Below are 22,373 nucleotides of genomic sequence, written 5' to 3'. Positions count from 1 at the left end.
TTGAGTCTGCTCTGCCATTCAATGAGATCATGACTGAGCTGATGTGATAATCCTCAACTCCACTTTCCCATTTTATCCTCATAACCCTCAATTCCCTTACTGATTAAAAATCTGTCTATCTCAGCAACCCAGCCTCTGCAGTAAAGAATTCCACACATTCACAACCCTCTGAGAGAAGAAATTCCTCCTAATCTCGGTCTTCAATGTGCGCCCCCTCACTCTGAGATTATATCCTCTGGTCCCAGACTCTCCCACAAGGGGAAACAACCTCTCAGCATCTACCCTGTCAAAACCCCTGAGAATCCAATATGCCTCAATAAGGTCACCTCTCATTCTTCTAAACTTCAATGTATACAGATCCAATCTACTCAACCTCTCCTCATAAGAAAATCCCTCCACACCCGGGATCAACCTAGTGAACCTTCTCTGGACTGCCTTTAATGCCAATATATCTTTCCTTAGATATGTTTTGTTTTTCTAATTGATAAGTTGTGCATTTAAGAAACCTGGACATTAAGTGTTCATTCTGCTATTAATCAATAAAGCACATATTTGGCCTAATAGCTAGCTGGAGAAATCATTCCATGTATGTTATGACCCGTGTGGAGTATAGTGGGATTAGTCAGACAATGCAGTGCTCCCATCTCATTCATAACAGTAGCTAATATCACTGCAGAGAGAAAGGGGACAGGATGCGAGTCTCCTTAAGAGTTTGGAGAAGAATTGACTGAGTGTGTTTTTTAGAATTTTCCCTTCTCTCAGGACATTGCCTGATTACAAGGAGGAGGCAACATTATGAGACACCAGGTTTTGTTGACAAAAAGCAGAATGCTACGGATGCTGGAAATCTGAAAGGAAATGAGAATGTATCAGACAAATACAGCAGGTTGTAGCAGACCTGCGCAGAGAGAAACATACATTTCAGATTTGTGATCATTCATTAGAACTGGGAAAAGTTAGAGATGGAACTGGTTTTGTGGAAGGGGTGCGTGGGGCAAGGACAAAATAGTCAGTGTTAGGGTGAAAAACAGGAGAGGTTGAACGACAGAAGCCAAAGGAAATGGCAATGTGGAAAGAAAAGAAACACAAGATGTGCTAAGATCAGGTATGTTATTGACTGAAGAAAAAAGCAATACCAAGAAACAAGATGGAGTCTAAAATTGTTAAACTCAAGTGTTGAATCCGAAAGGCTGTGAAGTGCCGGATTGAAAGATGAGGTTTGGTTCCTCAACCTCACATTGAGCTTCACTGAAACAGTTCTGTGACAGAAAAATCAACGTGAAAGCAAGGTGGAGAATTAAAATGACAGGTCAGCTTAGATTCAGACTCACAGACTGAGCAGAGGTATTTGCAAAGTGGGTCACCTAATCTGTGTTTGTTCTCTCCCATTGTAGAGGAAACTACAACGTGAGCAGCTGGTCGAGTGGACTGGCTTGAAACAGGCACACGGTTCCATTGACAGATTTCCCAACTAACACAGAGGTAAGGGAGCTTGTTCAGACTGCTACTACTGCCTTGTGTAAGCCCACCTTCACTAGCCAATATAAATGTTCAGATTCCTGTCAGTTATACACATTATAAAAGATAAGCCTTATCGGCAATCTCATAAACAGCGTCAGAGACATGTTCTCACTGTGCAAGTTTGACACTGAAACAGGATGCGTCAAAGTTAACCTCCAAGATAATAGCTATCCAGATCAGATCATTGCTCACTGTGTATCACACATACTCATGATTGGGCCTAAGGCATCCACTCTATCTCACTCTACCCAAGTCTACTCAAATTACCCTGGAAAAGCAAACTATTTCAAATATTTGAGCAACAGCTAGCCATTTCATGTTGCTACAATGCAACGTTAATGGAAGTGTTATTTGTCAAGTTGTCAAGCAAAAAAGATGTCTCGTCTACCAATCATCTAAATCAGAGAATCCCTACAGTGCAGGAGGCCATTTGGCCCATCGAGCCTGGACCAACAATAATCCCACCCAGGCCTTATCCCCATAGCCCCAAATATTTATCCTGCTAATTCCCCTGACACTAAGGGGCAATTTAGCATGGCCAATCATCCTAACCGGTACATCTTTGGAGTGTGGGAGGAAACCAGAGCACCCGGAGGAAACCCACGCAGACACGGGGAGAATGTGCAAACTCCACACAGACAGTGACCCAAGGCCAGAATTGAGGTCCCTGGCGCTGTGAGGCAGCAGTGCTAGCCCCTGTGCCACTGCGTGTATGAACTTTCAGTGTCAGTTAGGTTGTACATGCCATTGACTGTCAGATCATATCAAACAGCATGTCCCTTCAGCTGTTCAAAGCAGGCAGAATAATGATAGTGCCCAAACATCCGTGTTTGTAAAACTCCAAACTTAATGTGTTTTGGTGGATGTGATTTTGTAATTAGATCGCACTTGCTGCACAATCCTAGTGTGTTAAGGATTAGACTAACAGTCAATTTAACATTTATCAGTTGGGTTTGGAATGTAGCTCAAGCTTGCTGGAAGCTACATTTCTTTATGGGGAGTGACCTATCCTCTGCAGGCAAAAGGAACTGTCCAGGCTTTGTACTTCTTTTGATTTAAACAACAGAATGGGGACAGTGGTCCCCTGGAGCATTCTCTGTGCAATGCCATGACAGGAGTCAATTTGCCAACCAAGCAGCACCCTTTTCTTACACAGAATAAATTGTTGCTCAGTTCGAAATATGGCATTCTTGCATGTGTTCTGATGAGTACAAGAAGAAAAATTTCAGCAGCGTTTTCCTTTTTGTCAAACTTTACTCAAGTTCTGTATGAGCAAGCGACTATGTATCCATCAATCAGCATTACTAAAGCAGATTGTTCTGGTCAAGATTCCAAGATGGCGCCAGAGCAAGGCAACTTGTTGCAAGCTGTGCCCAGCATACCTTCTAATTCTATCTCTTACTCTCGTTCTACGCTTCTAAAACTGTATTCTCACTACATTCTTCACCCTCTCCCTATAGTGCAGAAGGAGGCCATTTGACCCATTGGGTCTGCACCGACTCTTGACATAAAATCTTACCTCAGCCCACCCCCTGCCCTATGCCCGTAACCCCCACACATTTACCCCACTAATCCACCTAACCTATACATCTTAGGACACTAAGGGGCAATTTAACATGGCCAATCCACCTAACCTGTACATCTTTGAAGTGTGGGAGCAAACCGGAGCACCCGGAGGAAACCCACACAGCCACAGGGTGAACGTGCAAACTCCACACAGACAGTGCCCAAAGCTAGAATTGAACCCGTGTCCATGGCGCTGCGAGGCAGCAGTGCTAGCCACCGTGCAGCCCTATGATTTAGAATTGTGGGATCTTGCTGTGCACAAAGTAAGCGCATTTTTATGCAGAATAATAGGACAGCATCTCTAAAATGCTTATTTAGCTGGGAAGAGTTTTGGGATTACCCTGAGGATGTAAAAGCTGCTATAAAAATTAAGCTATTAACTTACTACATTAAACTGCAGTGAATTTGTCATAATTAGTGAAACACAATAAGTTAAATAACTTATAGCTGGGAGTTATTGATATAATATCTTCATTAGAACAGCACAATGGACCAAACAAGAGCTATGTGTGTTAGTTTGGTAACATGCTGTGGTGGTCAGCTGACCCGGTAGAAATAAGATGCACATGGGGATTGAGGGAGAGAGGTTGTGTGGCCCAGGACAAGGCCCAAGTGGTTATGCAATGGAGTTTCTTTATTCAAACCTTTACTTTGTTAATCTGGTTTATTGCTTGCTACTGGAAGACTCTTACTGCGGATGAACATTGGTAACAGAGTAAATCCCATTGTAGCTTGGTGCCTTTCTTCTGTCGGGCTTGAAGAGGTGCTACAGACTCAGGACACAACAATGGCAGTAGGTAAAAGCAAACTTAGGTCATTTGATTGCTCTTCTGTCCATGGAGGACTACATCATGGAATTTGATAAAGACCCTATCAGACGAAAGAGATGCCCTGAATAAAGGCGGGTTACCGCTCCTATTGCAATATCTAGATAAGTTTTACCAAAAAGATGAGTTTTGGAGAATTATGAAGGGTGGGTGATTTTTGACAGAATTGGAAGACAAGAAAACCAGTCCATGGAGGAATATATCATGAAATTCAATAAGGGCCATAGCAGACTAATGTGATTTAGATTGGAGAGTCTCGATGCAGTATTGGCCTTTAGGTTGTTGCACTGTGTCTGCCTCTCTCAGATGGATAGTATTCTGGTAATGACTGGAGTACAATTTAAGGAAACAGAGCCCTTCAATCAAATGGTAACATCTTTAAAAATGTTTTTCGGGAAACAATCGTTTCCCGTCACCTCCCTTGTTCAATTCAGATTGGAATGCCATAGCACCCAGAGTAGAGGAGTCAATGGTAGCTCAGCTGCATTCTCGACCAAGTGGTACACGAAGATCCCTAGACAGAGACAGTTATGCTTGTGTTGAAACTAGATATCACCGATTTGATAATGGAGATAGAAGGCACACATCGGAGGGTGATAAAAGACGAGGGGGTGAAGCCTAAGGGGATATGGGCAAGTGGCAGTGTTGTGTACTCTGCAACTAGTGATCAACCGCCCTGTATCGGAGGGAGGAATTGGGGCAGGGGGGGGGGGGGGGGACGGGGGACGGGGGGGAGGAGAGGAATGTGGAAGATCAGCTGTGGAGGCCAGCAATAGCTGGAGGAAAGCAGCGACAGATCGCTCTGTTCTGTTGCTTCATTTTTTTGCTCAGAGTATGGAAAGTTCGAGTTTTTTAACTTGCCCAAAAAAATGGGCGGGAATTCTCTCCTGTTTTCACGTTCGGCACTTTGAACTTTTTTTTGGTAAGATTGACCCCCTAAATATCAGCCCGATTTGTACAAAATATAGTGAGGTACCACTGCCTGTAGTTGTGAGTCACCATGAGCCCAGTGTCATGGCGATGGATTTGAAGATTTGGGATAGAAACAATTCACCTATTTACTACACTTCAGTTCAGTACATCTGCAGTGATTTATAGCAAAGACAAAAAGACCGTTGTGCACAAAATATGACTTATTGGTTGGAACAGGGCTGGGGGCACTGTCTAAATTCTTGACGGACAATGGGGGTAAATTAGCGAATGATAAGTCCCAAGGCATGTGTGAAAATGTGAATATTGTGGTGATGCACACTGCAGCAGAAAGTCCATTCAGCAATGGACTGTGAATGGAATCATGCTGTAATAAATTATATGCTGCATAAAGTTTTGGCTGATCAACCAGGCTGCAAATCACAGATTGCATTAGTGGACAGTGCACATGAAAAATTCTTCACAAATTGTGGGGGGCTGTAGACAATACCAACTGGTGTACGGGAGGAACCCAAAATTACCATCAGTATTTACAGACACTCCGGCATTAGAAGGGGCAAGTATTAGCTCCATTTTGTCTGTACGTCTGAATGCCATAAATGCAGGGAGAAAGACCTTCATTAAGGTTAAGGTTTCAGAGCGGATAAGACACTAAGGCATGGCATAAGACCGTCGGGGGTATATTTAGAAAAAGGTGATATGGTCTACTATAAAATAGAGGCCCTAAGAGGGTGGAAAGGGCCAGGGACGGATGGCAAGGTAATCATACGGTAACCAGACAGTGTGAGCCCACTCTTCGAGAGTAGTGGGAATTGATTATTTGGAGCATCTGAACAAGATGTACAAAGACAAGAAGCACCTTGTTTCCCTCATACACAGACCTTGAGCAACTATGATCATCAGACAGCTATAGACGAAAGGGAATCTGACGATCAGCTAAGTGTGGGCGGCACGGTAGCACAGTGGTTAGCACTGCTGCTTCACAGCTCCAGGGACCCGGGCTCGATTCCCGGCTTGGGTCACTGTCTGTGTGGAGTTTGCGCATTCTCCTCGTGTCTGCGTGGGTTTCCTCCGGGTGCTCCAGTTTCCTCCCACAGTCCAAAGATGTGGGGTTAGGTTGATTGGCCATGCTAAAATTGCCCCTGAGTGTCCTGAGATGTGTAGGTTAGAGGGATTAACGGGTAAATGTGTAGGGATATGGGGATAGGGCCTGGGTGGGATTGTGGTCGGTGCAGACTCGATGGGCCGAATGGCCTCTTTCTGCACCGTAGGGTTTCTATGATTCTAAGTAACAGGGAGGCAGGAGATGAAACCGTTACTTCAAATGTTCAGCTACCCACAGTGGGCACAGTGGTATTGTACATACTCAAAGGGAGGGATGCCACATTAATTGGAAGAGCAGGAAAATATAAACACTGACTCAATGTCCCAGAGCAAGGGCGAAAAGCGAAAGCGATAGATTGGGGAAATGGGGGTGAAAAGATGGAAGCCAAAAAAGCAACATTTAACTTCTGATGATGAGTCAATGAGCACTCGTGAACACAGGAAAAGGTCACAAATCTGTGACTGAAGTTATGTTAACAGAGAACAGGGGTGATTCACCCAAAAATACTCTTAAGTATCGAATTTGCATAAAAACGTTTTTCAGTGGGATTTTCAAAATGAATCTCTCACTCTGCATTTCAGAGTGCCCTCGCGTGCATCACATGAAATTTCAGTGGGTGGTCCCATTCCTGCTGGACAGGCTGGCAGCATAGCGCTGAGTGGGTCACTGCACATGTGCCAATCAGTCAGCGCCCTGCACTGCCGGCCTCCCGATCGCTGGCCAGCCCCGCGACCCCTGCGTCACTGTCCATAGGACCTCCCCATGGCCATGTCCAGGCCAGCCTCGACACACACCCTACCCCGACATCCCCCCATCCCAATCTCCTCCCCTCCCACCCCACCATAGCAGTCCTGACACCCCCCTCCCCCTTCCGGGCCGGCCCCATCCCCCACCCCAGTGTCCAGCCTTGATCGTTGGCCTCCCTCCCTCTGTCAGTGTAGAGTGGCAGCGGGAACCCCCACCGATCTCCCCTAGAGGCCTCCATTACGTCCCGGCCCCTTGGTACTGCCCGATGCCCGGTGGGCAGTGCCAGGGGGCCAACTTGGCACTGCCCAGGGGGCACCCCACTTACCCCCAGCCTCCATGTCTCCCCTTCACTCCAGCAGAGTCAGGCTGTCAGTTCCCTGCAAGTGGGGAGCTGTTGTAAACCCTGCTGCAGTGAACCACTCCTGGCGGGGAGTAGACGGGAGCGGGCCCAGAGACTTCAGTCCCGGGCCCTCGAATTATATGTTAAATAGATTAAAATGCTCGTTTAAATAATTTATTCAGCTCCGCGCTGATTTTTGACGTGGAGCTGATGATGCCAGAAATCCGGCTGCCGGAGACTCGTGGAGGCCATGGCACCCAGCGGGAAGCCCACGAAACAGCCTCGACTTGAGTCTCCCAGCCTGCTGCACGATAAAAGCAGCACAGCAGGCCACCCCCACCCCCCCCCACCCCCCCCACAGAGGTCTGCGAATAGCAGCCCTGACAGGGACAGACATAGCAGTTTGATGAGGAAAGCAAGGAATCAAACCAGTGATAGTAATAGGAGTAGAAGCCCCCATGATAGGGAAGTATTGGTAGCTGCTGATAAAATGGAGCTCATGGAAATAAGAAAGGCCAAACAAAGAGAACTGGCCAGTTGGAAAGAGTTTGGGGTGTACACCGAGGTACCAGATGAAGGGCAGCCTGCTCTGTCCCATCAGTGGGCTTGCACAGAAACATTTGTAAGATGGGACTTATTAAGCAAAGGCAGACTATAGCCCGTGGCTATGGAGGAACATGGAGGGGAGAGACATTCGGGTCGATTCACCCACAGCAGGGAAAGTGGCACTGAATTTTCTTTTTGCTGTCCTAGCATCTAATAATTGGGAATGTCCGTCGATCGATATCAAAGCAGCGTTTCTGCAGGGCAAAACATTTCAAAGAAAAAGTATTTGAAGCCACCCAAAGAAGTGGGCAAATACACAGGGACAATTGTGGAAACTGAACAAATACATATACGGATTGAGTGACGCATTAAAGGTTTGATATTTCTTTGTATCATCTCTATTGCTGAAAACTGGCTGTGTCCTATTAAAAACAGATCCTGCAATGTTCTATTGGAAGTTGAAAGGAAATTTGGCAGGAGTTTTTGTGATGCATGTTTATGACTTACTGGCATGCTACCAAGTTACCACCAACACGTTTCCTGTTCTACCAGAGGTACAAACATTCTAGACCACTGCTACATAAATATCAAACATGCCTACCACTCTATCGCCCGCCCATACTTTGGCAAATCAGACCACAAGGCTGTGCTCCTGCTCCTGGCTTACAAGCAAAAACTGAAGTGGGAAAATCCGTCAAAGAAAGTTAGCGTAAGGAATCGGATGATCTCCTACGGGACTGTTTAGAGTCAGTGGACTGGTCAGTATTTAAAAACTCTGCGACCAGCCTGAACGAGTACGCCGCTACAATAACTGACTTCATTAGTAAGTGTTTAGAAGACTGTTTGCCAAAAGAGGCAAATTTGCGTGTTTCCGAACCGGAAACCATTGATGATATCCACTGCTTGCTGAAGTCTAGATTTGAGGCGTTCAGGTCAGGCAACCCTGACCTATACAAGAAAGTATATTTTGGACTCATGGTGAGCAATCACTGAAACAACTATATGATGACATCAACAAGTTCCATCCCACCATCAGACTCACCATGGACTACTCTCCGGAATCGGTTGCATTCTTGGACACACGCATCTCCATTAAGGACGGTCACCTCAGCACCTCACTGTACCGCAAGCCCACGGATAACCTCATGATGCTCCACTTCTCCAGCTTCCACCCTAAACACGTTAAAGAAGCCATCCCATACAGACAAGCCCTCCAAATACACAAGATCTGCTCGGATGAGGAGGATCGCAACAGACACCTCCAGACGCTGAAAGATGCCCTCATAAGAACAGGATATGGCGCTCGACTCATCGATCAACAGTTCCGACGCGCCACAGCGAAAAACCGCACCGACCTCCTCAGAAGACAAACACGGGACACGGTGGACAGAGTACCTTCGTCGTCCAGTACTTCCCCGGAGCGGAGAAGCTACGCCATCTCCTCCGAAGCCTTCAACATGTCATTGATGAAGACGAACATCTCGCCAAGGCCATTCCCACACCCCCACCTCTTGCCTTCAAACAACCGCACAACCTCAAACAGACCATTGTCCGCAGCAAACTACCCAGCCTTCAGGAGAACAGTGACCACGACACCACACCTCTGCAAGACGTGCTGGATCATCGACACGGATGCCATCATCTCACATGAGAACACCATCTACCAGGTACACGGTACCTACTCTTGCAACTCGGCCAACATTGTCTACCTGATACGCTGCAGGAAAGGATGTCCCGAGGCATGGTACATTGGGAAAACCATGCAGACGCTACGACAACGGATGAATGAACACCGCTCGACAATCACCAGGCAAGACTGTTCTCTTCCTGTGGGGGAGCACTTCAGCAGTCACGGGCATTCAGCCTTGGATCTTCAGGTAAGCGTTCTCCAAGGCGGCCTTCACGACACACGACAGCGCAGAGTCGCTGAACAGAAACTGATAGCCAAGTTCCGCACACATGAGGATGGCCTAAACCGGGATGTTGGATTTATGTCACATTATCAGTAACCCCCACAGCTTTCCTCCTGGACTTGCAGAATCTCACTAGCTGTTCTGTCTGGAGACGATGCCCATCTCTTTAACCTGTGTTTAATGTTCCCGCCACCCACATTGTCTGTACCTTTAAGACCTGGCTGGCTGCAGGATTCGCATTCTAATCAGTATTCTGTAACTTGATTTTGTGTCTGTTTGCACTGTTTGAGAGCACATTTCCACTCCATCTGACGAAGGGGCAGCGCTCCGAAAGCTTATGGTATTTGCTACCAAATAAACCTGTTGGACTTTAACCTGGTATTGTGAGACTTCTTACTGTACAAGAAAGCCAGATATGATCTAAGGAGATCCATCAAAGATGGTACCGAACCAAGCTAGAGTCCCAGGCTAGCCACACGGACCACCACCTACTATGGCAAGGTCTGCAAGCCGTAACAGGCTACAAGATGAAGGCATGTAAAATCGCCAGCTCCAATGCATCCCTCCCTGATGAGCTCAATGCATTCTATGCCCATTCCGAGCAAGAGGTCAGCAAGAGCACGCCCTCCACCCTGGAAGCCTCGGATGAACCTGCATCTGAGGTCACCATGACAGATGTCAGAACAGCCTTCTCGAAGGTCAACCCACGGAAAGCGACTGGCCCGGATGGAATACCCGGACGAGCACTCAGATCCTGCGTGGATCAGCTGGCGGGGGTATTCACAGACATCTTCAACCTCTCTTTACAACAATCTGAGGTCCCTATCTGCTTCAAGAAGGCGACCATCATCCCAGTACCAAAAAAAAGCCAAGCAGAGTGCCTTAATGACTATTGGCCGGTGGCTCTGACATCCATCATTATGAAGTGCTTCGAAAGGTTAGTCATAGCACGAATCAATTCCAGCTTCCCAGATTGCCTGGATCCACTCGAGTTCGCCTACCGCAATAGGTCCACAGCAGACACCATCTCCTGGTCCTGCAGTCAACCCTGGAACATCTAGATAACAAAGACACCCAAGTCAGGCTCCTATTTATTGACTACAGCTCAGCCTTCAACGCCATTATTCCTCTGAAACATCTCCAAACTCCGAGGCCTGGGCGCCGGCTCCTCCTTCTGCGACTGGATCCTGATCTTCCCAAGTAAGGATAAGCAACAACACCTCCTTCACAATCATCCTTAACACTGGTACCCCACAAGGCTGTGTTCTCAGCCCCCTACTATACCCCTTATACGCCTATGACTGTGCGGTCAAATTCCCCTCCATCAAATTTGTTGATGACAGCACTACAGTGGGTTGGATCGCAAACAATGATGAGACAAAGTACAGGAATGAGATAAGAGAATCTGGTGAACTGGTGCGGCAAAATAATCTCTCCCTAAATGTCACCAAAACGAAGGAGGTTGTCATCGAGTTCAGGAAGCATAGTGGAGAACATGCCCCTGTCTACATCAACGGGGATGAAGTAGAAATGGTCAAAAGCTTCAAGCCTTTAGGTGCCCAGATCACCAACAACCTGTCCTGGTCCCCCCCATGCCGACACTATAGTTAAGAAAGCCCACCAACGCCTCTACTTTCTCAGAAGACAAAGGAAATTTGGCATGTCAGCTATGACTCTCAACAACTTTTACAGCTGTACCAGAGAAAGCATTCTTTCTGGATCTTGCAGCTTGGTATGGCTCCTGCTCTGCCCAAGACCGCAAGGAACTACAAAAGGTCGTAAATGTAGCCCAATCCATCACGCAAACCAGCCTCCCATCCATTGACTCTGTCTACACTTCCCACTGCCTCGACAAAGCAGCCAGCATAATTAAGGGCCCCACACACCCCGGACATTCTCTCTTCCACCTTCTTCCTTTGGGAAAAAGATACAAAAGTCTGAGGTCACGTAACGTACCAACTGACTCAAGAACAGCTTCTTCCCTGCTGCCATCAGACTTTTGAATGGACCTACCTTGCATTAAGTTGATCTTTCTCCATACCCTAGCTCTGACTGTAACACTACATTCTGCACTCTCTCGTTTCCTTCTCTATGAACAGTATGCTTTGTCTGTAAACACGCAAGAAACAATACTTTTCACTATGTTAATTCATGTGACAATAATAAATCAAATCAAAAAAACTTCCTAAGGGGTGGCACAAACAGATTTTAAAAGAGGGTAATTAATACGTTAAAGACTACATTTAAAGTAGGGAGTCAAGCTTTTCGATATCTCAGTCTTGATATATGAAGAAGCAAATCCTGGATAACAATACATCCAGTAAGAGTTTTAACGACACCAGGTTAAAGTCCAACAGGTTTATTTGGTAGCAAATGCCATTCGCTTTAGGAGCGCTGCTCCTTCGTCAGATGGAGTGGATATCTGCTCTCCTGTTCTCTTCCTGTGGGGGAGCACTTCAGCGGTCACGGGCATTCAGCCTCTGATCTTCGGGTAAGCGCTCTCCAAGGCAGCCTTCACGACAGCGCAGAGTCGCTGAGCAGAGACTGACAGCCAAGTTCCGCACACATGAGGACGGCCTCAACCGGGATCTTGGGTTCATGTCACACTATCTGTAACCCCCACAGCTTGTCTCCTGGACTTGCAGAATCTCACTGGCTGTCCTGTCTGGAGACAATACACATCTCTTTAACCTGTGCTTAATGCTCCCTCCACTCACATTGTCTGTATCTTTAAGACCTGGTTGGCTGTAGAGATTCGCATTCTAATCAGTATTCTGTAACTTGATTTTGTGTCTCTGTGCCCTGTTTGAGAGCACATTTCCACTCCATTTGACGAAGGAGCAGCGCTCCGAAAGCTAATGGTATTTGCTACCAAATAAACCTGTTGGACTTTAACGTGGTGTTGTTAAAACTCTTACTGTGTTTACCCCACTCCAACGCCGACATCTCCACATCATAACAATAAATCAACAGGGATATCTAGACAGCATTAATCCTATTCCCATAACTGCAATAATCACTACAATCCCACCCAGGACCTATCACCATAACCCCATGTATTTACCCTGCTAATCCCTCTGACAGTAGGGGGAAATTTAGCATGTCTAATCTGCACACTTTTGCAGTGTGGGAGTAAACCGGAGGAAACCCATGCAGACACGGGGAGAATGCACAAACAGATGCATATTTTCAGAGCCAAGGAATATGAGAGAGACAGTTGTCCTAATATGCAGTGAGCAGAATCAGAGAGCCAGGGGAATAAATGTCAAATTCTGTAGAAGCAGACAAGTCAGTTTAACATCCAACAGCAAGCCAGCCATCAACAGGCACTTTTAAAGTCTTAAAGCTAAGGTAGTGCATAAACCTTTGCAAAGGCAGTTTAAATATCTTCGCTAAACCCGGCAAAGATGCTTCCCAGACTGGATCATCTCTCTGGTATTGTGTGGTAACTATAAGCTGGATTTTACTTAAAAATTTGCTGAAGGTAGACATCATTAGGGCAATGGGGAAATCTGAATGAGTTCAGCTATCGGAGACATAGGCGGGAATTGTACCAGCCTCCCTGCCACAGGCGGGCAATGGGCAGAGCATGGGAAGGTCCACTGACCTTGTTTGGGAGTTTACGATTTCAGGAAGTGAAAGGCTGTAAAATCCCACCCATAGTTTAGAACAAAGGGTGATTTCTAGATAAAACTGTGTATGTGTATTCTAAGACCATAAGATACATTCGGAAGATGAGATGCTGTTCCTCCAGTTTGTGTTGGGGTTTGCTGGAACGTTGCAAAAGTAACAAGTCTCACAGCACCAGGTTAAAGTTCGACAGGTTGTTGGACTTTAACCTGGTTTTTGTGAGACTTCTTATTGTGCCCACCCCAGTCCAACCCCGGCCTCCACAACCTTCTGCAGCAAAGAGTTCCACAGATTCACCACTCTCTGGCTGAAGAAATTCCTCTTCATCTCTGTTTTAAAGGATCGTCCCTTTAGCCTGATGTTGTGCCCTCTGGTTCTAGTTCTTCCTACGAGTGGAAACATCCTCTCCACATCCACTCTATCCAGGCCTCGCAGTATCCTGTAAGTTTCAATAAGATCCCCCCTCATCCTTCTGAACTCCCAACGAGTACAGACCCAGAGTCCTCAAACATTCCTCATACGACAAGCTCTTCATTCTAGGGATCATTCTTGTGAACCTCCTCTGGATCTTTTCTAAAGCCAGCACGTCCTTCCTTAGATATGGGGCCCAAAACTGCTCACAATACTCCAAATGGGGTCTGACCAGAGCCTTATATCGCCTCAGAAGTACATCCCTGCTCTTGTATTCTGGCCCTCCCGACATGAATGCTAACATTGCATTTGCCTTCCTAACTGCCGACTGAACCTGCACTTTAACCTTAAGAGAATCTTGAACAAGGACCTCCAAGTCCCTTTGTGCTTCTGATTTCCTAAACATTTCCCTCCTTCCAAAGTGCATAACCTCACACTTTCCCACATTGTATTGCATCTGCCACTTCTTTGTCCACTCTCCTAACCTGTCCAAGTCCTTCTGCAGCCCCCCTGCTTCCTCAATACTACCTGTCCCTCTACATATCTTTGTATCATCTGCAAACTTAGCAACAGTGCCTTCAGTTCCTTCCTCCAAATCGTTAATGTATATTGTGAAAAGTTGTGGTCCCAGCACCGACCCCTGAGGCACACCACTAGTCACCGGCTGCCATCCTGAGAGAGACCCCTTTATCCCCACTCTCTGCCTTCTGCCAGTCAGCCAATCCTCTATCCATGCCAGGATCTTACCCTTAACACCATGGGCTCTTAATTATTTAACAGTCTCCTATGCGGCACCTTGTCAAAGGCCTTCTGGAAATCTAAATAAATCACATCCACTGGTTCTCCTTTATCTAACTTCCTTGTTACTCCGGTGTCTCCTAGAATTATAGTCCTGTTGATGTGTATTTGTCTTTAATTTAATAAATAGTCTTTAGTAATTACACTCTGGCTGGGCTGCTTATTCTCACGGACGGTTTCATGTAATTCCTCAGACCATTTCAAAAACAATAATATACCCCACCATGGACCAGTATATCACGTTGAGACATCCTCGCAGGTAACATCAGCGGGGTTCGTGACATGAGAATGCTTGATGTGTTTCTGCTTGTGGCTTGTATTAAATATAAATGTATTCATGGCCTCACTTTTCAGGTCGATACAGGATTCCCTAACTGTGCAGGAGATTACTTGTATTATTGGAACATTCACAGAGCGTATATTTTATGTTAGTGACAGTACTGCTTTGCACCTTGTGGAAAACGAAATGACTACATTGACAACTGTCTGCTGCAGAAATATCATTGACTCAGGTATTAAATCTGTGGGATGGTATTTGATAGGTCCAGAGCGATGCTGTAGCCTTACAGAGCCTGAGAAACATTTAAAATGTGAATCACCCTGCGCCTTACACCATATGTACTTGAGTAACAGTCAATCTTGTGAACAAGTCGAACCCAACTTTGGAAATAAATAAATCCCGAATTTGTCAAATCCCTCAATTAATTAATAATTGAAACAGTGCTTGCGTATGCTGATTTAATGCAATGCCCCTGAACCAGGCTTAGGTCAGAGCTGCCAGCATGACGCTTTCCAATGGTGCAGCTAATGCTGCTGCTCCCTCTCCCGGGCTGTGAGAGGTCAGAAGGAGGGGTGATTCCCTGAAGCAAGAACACAACCTGATGAAAGTGGGCTTGGGTTTGATGTGTTTATGGGATTTCGGTGTGAGCACCATGTCGAGGGACCATTATGTTGGACTAAATTCTATGGTGTCATGTTTACTTAGCTGAAAGACTGGGCGCTCCCCGTCCAGTTCATGATTCAATGGATGATGAATCTTTATAGTGACAGATTAGCTGTCTGGTTTACAAAGGACCAATGGAGTCCAGGCACAATGTTGCAAAGGTAAGTCCAACAGTTCACGATGGTTCATAGACTCATACCCAAATGGTGAGAGTGCTGAGCAGGAGATTCCCTGTGTCTCAGCAATGGTATTTCACATTACCTTCGTGTTGAAAGTAAGTCCCTCAAACCATTACCCCCTACTCCAACATTTGACTTTTACAGAATTTACACACAGTATCTCTTCCTGATAGGGGAGTGTTGGATCTTGAGAAGGAAGGAGATTGTTCTGATTAGGAAACAGGAAAGGAGGAAACCAGAAAATCAAATGACTGAAGCAAGAGGGAGAGAATAATGCTACGGAAATACCTGAGCTCTTTGCATTTGTGTAGAACAGGTGCCAGTCTCTGGATCCCTTCAGTTCCCAGGCAGCAGTTATTGAGGTTAAGCTCCAGTATCTCATCACAGTGACTAATGACAACTGCCAGCACAGAGCAGTCCACAGATGTCAGTCGGATTGAACTGTAGAGAAAGTCATGACCCAGTGCGAGTGTCCCTCCCGATCCCACAGTGTTCCGCGTTAACCCTGTGTTCTGTAACTCAAACAGATAATACAGTGATTCCAACAGCTTGCTCCTTCTGTCTTTCCTCTGTATGTTAAGGTTATTGCTGAGGTTGTTCTCAGTTTGTTCTTTCACCCAGTCGATCACTGTGCAGGTGGTCTGATGAGGAAGGGGTCCCAGGATCTCTCCGAGTATCCGAGCTGAACCTGACGAGGAGAGACCGACCATAAATCTGAGGAACGTCCTGAATCGGTCACCACGCTCAGCAGCAGAATCCAGGAACTGTGTCAGATTCTGTGGATCCACAGTCAGGTATTTAGCCAGAGCCGCTACAAACCCCTGGAGGGTGATGTGAATGAACGAGAAGATGGGTTGAGACATATCTGTGTCGAGATATTCTGTCAGAAACCCTGGCAAGGTGTGTGATCGCTCCAATCTGAAATTATTTAACTGCTTCTCATTGAACTGAGTGATATTATCACAGATTCCCATGTAGGCCATTTCACCAGTTCTAATTACCAGATCACGAATTTGTTCAGGACTGAGATCATGATGTTTATAAATGTTGAATTCATGGTTTTTGAACATGTTCGAGATGTAAGTTGCGAATATCTGAGTAACTGTTGTCGGGAGAGTTTTCTGTGTCCCCTGCATTCGTCTCAATCCTGGAGCCAGTGAGGAACAGATGATTCTGCAGTAGGAGGGGTTGTCACACATGGAGTACAGGATGTCATTCTGTTCCACATGGGTGAAAGCTGCTTCTGCCAGGCTCTGATCTCCAAAGTATTTCTGAAAGTACTCCTTGCGCTGCTCCTTTAAGAAGCCCACAATCTCTGCCCACAGATTAATCTCAGCCTCTCTCAGTGACTCCAGTTCAGTCGGGCGAGTTGTGACCAGCACTGAGCAGCCTTTCAATACTTTCTGTTGGATCAGACAGCGCACAATGTCGGACACTTCACATTCACAGTCTGGGTGGAAACACTGGTGCTCAGGGAGTGTGTTTCTCTTTGAGTTTGTGAAATCTATCTTCTCCTTAAACTCCTCTAAACTGTCCAATATAAAGAGCAATCCCTGTGGATCCTCCCAGAGATGTTCAATCCCATTCCCAAAGTGAGGATATGAATCCAGGATCAGTTTCTTGATACTCGTTCTGCCTTTAATGTTATTGAGGTCTTGAAATCTAAAGAGCAACACAAACTGGAACTGTGGATATATTTTCCCGTCCGCCCAGTCACTGACTATCTTCTGGATCATGGTGGTCTTCCCAATCCCAGCAGCACCACTGACCACCGCAGTCCCAGACAGGCTGCTTTTCCCAAAACTGCTCCTAAACAGCTGACTGATTCCCACCGTTCCCCAGTGTGCTTTGATCATCTTCCTCTGACCTTCCTCACGCCTTTTCCCGCTGACTGTTAGATCACGTCTCGAAACACTCTGATCAGGATCTGAAACAATGATGATCTGTTCGGTATATTGATCCTCCAGGGAGAATTTAACCTTTCTCCCACCAATGATCTTGATCAGTAGATTCTTGCTCTTTTCATGGAGGAATTCTTTGTGCTGGACCTGGATTTCTTGAAGTTAACATTGAAATTGTTATAAATAGTATAACGTGGATAATAATAGATCAGGTACAGAAAATAATCAAAGTAGCTAATGAAATGCTGGCTTTTTATACCGAGAAAACTGGAATAGAAGTTGGAAGAAGCCATGTTTCAGCTACACAAAAGTGGTTGGACCACAGCTGGAGCACCGTGAGCTGTTCAGGGAAGAATATAGTGACCTTGGAGGGAGCAGATCTACCAGAATGATACTTGGACTCCGAGGGTTCAATTACAAGGAGAGATTACACAAACTAGATATGGATGCCCTGGAATTTAGACGGTTGTGGGATTTGATATGTCAAAGTTTAGGATATTAAGGGAAACTCTGAGAAGCCAAAGGAGACCCCACGGTGCGAGAAACTGGAAAACAATGTCATCTCAGTGTGTGAACTGGAATGAGTCTCACAGTTTGCTAGTTGGGGATCATTCTCAGGGAACTAATGCTTTTCTGCAGTTTTACCTTTTAGATAATTGGACACTCTGGATTCCATCTGACTCCGGCTCACTTCCATTGGTAGATGGGCTCCTATTAAAATAAGTTCCATTATTTACAATTCACATTTTTTCCTTGTATAAACAGAATATTGAATATTCTCATCTTAAACTCGAGTACATTGAGTGTTACTCCACACCTTTATTTTCAATCTCTTGCAGTATCTTTCTCAGTTTTGGATGATTAGGCACCATCTTTACAAAGGTTTCCCACATTGCTCTCGCTGCCTGAGCTCCACTCTCCATCACAGTGTCCAGGAGAAGTTTGGAAGCTTCCCGCTGATGCCCGTCCCTCGCCAGCTGTTGGATTTCCTGGAAAATAACAGGCCAATCATCACCATGAGGGTCAGGAAATCTCTGGATATTATTTGGTCTGAGTGAGTGTAGTGAGGATGTGGAGATGCCGGCGTTGGACTGGGATAAGCACAGTAAGAACTCTCACAACACCAGGTTAAAGTCCAACAGGTTTATTTGGTAGCACAAGCTTTCGGAGTGTCGCTCCTTCTTCAGGTGAGTGCAGTGAGCCAGAATTGAGAGAAATTCTTTCAAAAACGAAGCATGAAATTATGACCCAATTGCTGGATGGATAAACCATTAATTATTGTTGATGCAACAGACAAATGTTTAACAGAGTTTTCCGTTATGGTGTACCATCCTGTGTAATGTGGCTCCAGACCTCAAAATCATGCAAGACAAAGAAAGCTTCTACTGATCAACACTTACCTCTCTCCCCAGACCACCCCTTTGTGCTGCCCCCACCTCCCCATCCCCCCCCTCCCCCCCCCCCCCCCCGCCATTTCCCCCCCGCCCCCCCCAGCAATTAATACTCTAAGTTGAAAATCTCTTGGAGGAAGCGCGGAGGGTGGCAAGGACACAGAATGTTCTCGGGCTGGGAGACTTCAATGTCCATCACCAAGAGTGGCTTGGTAGCACCATTACTGACTAAATCCAAATGACAGGGCTGCTAGATCGGGTCTGTGGCAAGAAACAAACAAAGCTTCATTCTCACCAATCTAGCTGCAATGTTTCCATGACAAGATTGGTAGGAGTGACTGCCATCAGTCTGGGAATATCATCATGTTTTATGACACTAGAGTGTTAGAGTGGATTGAAGATTGGGCTCAAAATGAGGTATCCATGATGCACTTTGGCCAGCAGCAGCACAATCTCTATTAACCACAAGCTGTAATCTCATGCCCCGATATATCCCCCACTCTGCTACTGCCATCGAGTCAAGGTATTGACTCTGCAGGAGGGCATGCCAGGAGCACCAAGCATACCTAAAAATGAGGTGACAACCTGGTGAAGCTGCAAACAGGAATACGTCCGCACTAAACAGCTCAAGCAACATGCTATTATTATTTATTTTATTTAATTATTAGTACAAAGAACAAAGAACAATACAGCACAGGAACAGGCCCTTCGGCCCTCCAAGCCCGTGCCGCTCCCTGGTCCAAACTAGACCATTCTTTTGTATCCCTCCATTCCCACTCCGTTCATATGGCTGTCCAGATAAGTCTTAAACGTTCCCAGTGTGTCCGCCTCCACCACCTTGCCTGGCAGCGCATTCCAGGCCCCCACCACCCTCTGTGTAAAATATGTCCTTCTGATATCTGTGTTAAACTTCCCCCCCTTCACCTTGAACCTATGACCCCTCGTGAACGTCACCACCGACCTGGGGAAAAGCTTCCCACCGTTCAACCTATCTATGCCTTTCATAATTTTATCCACCTCTATTAAATCTCCCCTCATCCTCCGTCTTTCCAGGGAGAACAACCCCAGTTTTACCCAATCTCTCCTCATAACTAAGCCCCTCCATACCAGGTAACATCCTGGTAAACCTCCTCTGTACTCTCTCCAAAGCCTCCACATCCTTCTGGTAGTGTGGCGACCAGAACTGGACGCAGTATTCCAAATGCAGCCGAACCAACGTTCTATACATCTGCAACATCAGACCCCAACTTTTGTACTCTATGCCCCATCCTATAAAGGCAAGCATGCCATATGCCTTCTTCACCACCTTCTCCACCTGTGACATCACCTTCAAGGATCTGTGGACTTGCACACCCAGGTCCCTCTGCGTATCTACACCCTTTATGGTTCTGCCATTTATCGTATAGCTCCTCCCTACATTATTTCTACCAAAATGCATCACTTCGCATTTATCAGGATTGAACTCCATCTGCCATTTCTTTGCCCAAATTTCCAGCCTATCTATATCCTTCTGCAGCCTCTGACAATGCTCCTCACTATCTGCAAGTCCTGCCAATTTTGTGTCGTCCGCAAACTTACTGATCACCCCAGTTACACTTTCTTCCAGATCGTTTATATATAGTGTCATAAGTCAGCTTATATTAACACTGCAATGAAGTTACTGTGAAAATCTCCTAGTCGCCACACTCCAGCGCCTGTTTGGGTACACTGAGGGAGAATTTAGGATGGACAACGCGCCTAACCAGCACATCTTTCGGACTGTGGGAGGAAACTGGAGCACCCGGAGGAAACCCATGCAGACACGGGGAGAACGTGCAGACTCTGCACAGACAGTGACCCAAGCTGGGAATCAAATCTGGGTCCCTGGCGCTGAGGCAGCAGTGCTAACCACTGTGCCACCTTAACGACAAAGCTTAACTGTGTCACCTTAAAGACAGAGCGAAGCGATTCGTTAACCAAGGAATGAGTTGAAGGGATCTGGGAAAAGGAGAGCCAAAAGATTGATGTCGGGAGCCAGTGAGAGATTTTAGGGATCCCTGTGGAAAGTGGTTGTGGCAAGACTGAAGGAGACTTAAGGCCTACGTCCTGTATGAGTAAAGGAACTGAATCACCAGCTGGGAAATACAGAGGACTGAGAGACTCGGAAGCTGAAATCAATGCCAGTTATTTGTGATAGATGATTGCTTGCAATTTCATTATCAGTGATTTGAAGTGAAAGGTATCATTTTTGATTCAAGTATTATTTGTTTGTTAATTAATGTTCAAAATTATGCTGATTTGATTATTATAGCAAAAGTTAAAAAGGTGAAAAAAAGCAAATTACTGCAGATACTGGAATCTGAAACCAAAAGAGAAAATGCTGGAAAAATCTCAGCCGATCTGGCAGCATCTGTGAGGATTTTCTCTTTTGGTTAAAAAGGTGAAACCTTGTCCACTGATTCTTTCCATTGGGGTGGTTTGAGGTTTCTATTCTTTCAAACTTTAACCTCTTGACCCACAAGCAGTGCTGAAAAGCCTCTGGACTTCTCAACTCGCTGTAGCTGCAGGCTTACCCCAAGATCTGGGATAACCATCCGGCCACAGTTAAACCTGCTATATCCAAGGCTTCCAGCTTCATTAATATATTTAAACTGCCAAAGGATGGTTGACCCAACTCTTATTCTGCCCAAGTAAAACCCAAAAATGGGAGCTCGGCAAGTTATACATGCTTCCGTCCTGTACCCTTTCCACTCCCATCAGCCTGCATCCAATTCCACCTTCACGCCCATGTTCAAAATGCCTCCTTCACTGTCATTATAGTCTCCATTGAGAAGTGCAGGTCAAGAAGTCAACATCTTCAGGAAAGGAGAGAACAAAAATGCAAGAGAGATCGGCAAAATTAAAAGAAGCTATTGTATTGTGGGTACCAGATCAGAAACCCTAAAGGATATTACAACGTCAGACTAGATCCCAACAATTTTCTATTTTGGCATTGGTGTGAGGATAGGATGTTTCACTCCAGGCGCGATTCTACTAACAAAACATGGAATTTTTATCAAAACAAAATTTTATTTAACAAAAGAGTTTAACAAATGAATTAGCTTAATCTTTAACAAGTTAAACATGACAAGACACAATTCTTAACTGCTGTCCTATCACTTTTGAGTAAAATATTTCCCTTAAAGACTTCAATCCCTCTTTATATGGTTGTGACTTAGGTTAACGGTCTTGGAGCTTTCAGAAAGCCTTTGGAGGGAGAGAAAGAGAGAGAGTAAGAGAGACTGCTTTGTTCTGGCAGCCCATATGCAACTCATTTTTAGAATGAAACCGAAACTCTTTCCTGCAAGCTTAGCTCCCATTACCACATGACTCTGCCTCTGTCAATCAACCTAATCAAAACTCTACTCAAACTATAGGGGAACCCAAGTAAACACAAATGCAATAGCTCTGGTCAAACAAACACTCCGTGTCTAAAATGAATACTTAACTTGTTCTCCCAACTACTAATTTCAAAGTTTTTCTAAACAAACCGTCACCCTGCAAAATAGAGCTGAACATTAAACATACCCCTTACGAGAAACAGGATTATAAATATATTTCTTAAAGGTAGTGTTATCACAGTTGAAACATCAGCAACATTTAAAAC

At 45.6% G+C, this 22,373-nt stretch overlaps 1 protein-coding gene across 1 annotated transcript in view; it reads right to left on the bottom strand.

Moving 5' to 3' along the window:
- Nucleotides 1-22,373, bottom strand: part of LOC144505316 (uncharacterized) — a 44,172-nt gene that overhangs the window by 5,745 nt on the left and 16,054 nt on the right. Inside the window, exons 5-7 of the mRNA XM_078231431.1 lie at nucleotides 18,175-18,346; nucleotides 18,003-18,068; nucleotides 15,745-17,512 (exon numbers count right to left, since the gene is read on the bottom strand). Of these exons, the coding sequence (XP_078087557.1) occupies nucleotides 15,745-17,512; nucleotides 18,003-18,068; nucleotides 18,175-18,346 (2,006 nt within the window). The remainder of the gene's footprint in view (nucleotides 1-15,744; nucleotides 17,513-18,002; nucleotides 18,069-18,174; nucleotides 18,347-22,373) is intronic.

Source organism: Mustelus asterias, chromosome 16 (genome assembly GCF_964213995.1).
Source record: "Mustelus asterias chromosome 16, sMusAst1.hap1.1, whole genome shotgun sequence".
NCBI classification, from domain to species: domain Eukaryota; kingdom Metazoa; phylum Chordata; class Chondrichthyes; order Carcharhiniformes; family Triakidae; genus Mustelus; species Mustelus asterias.
Note: the sequence above shows the minus strand (reverse complement) of the source record. Positions and strands in the feature narration are given on the sequence as shown.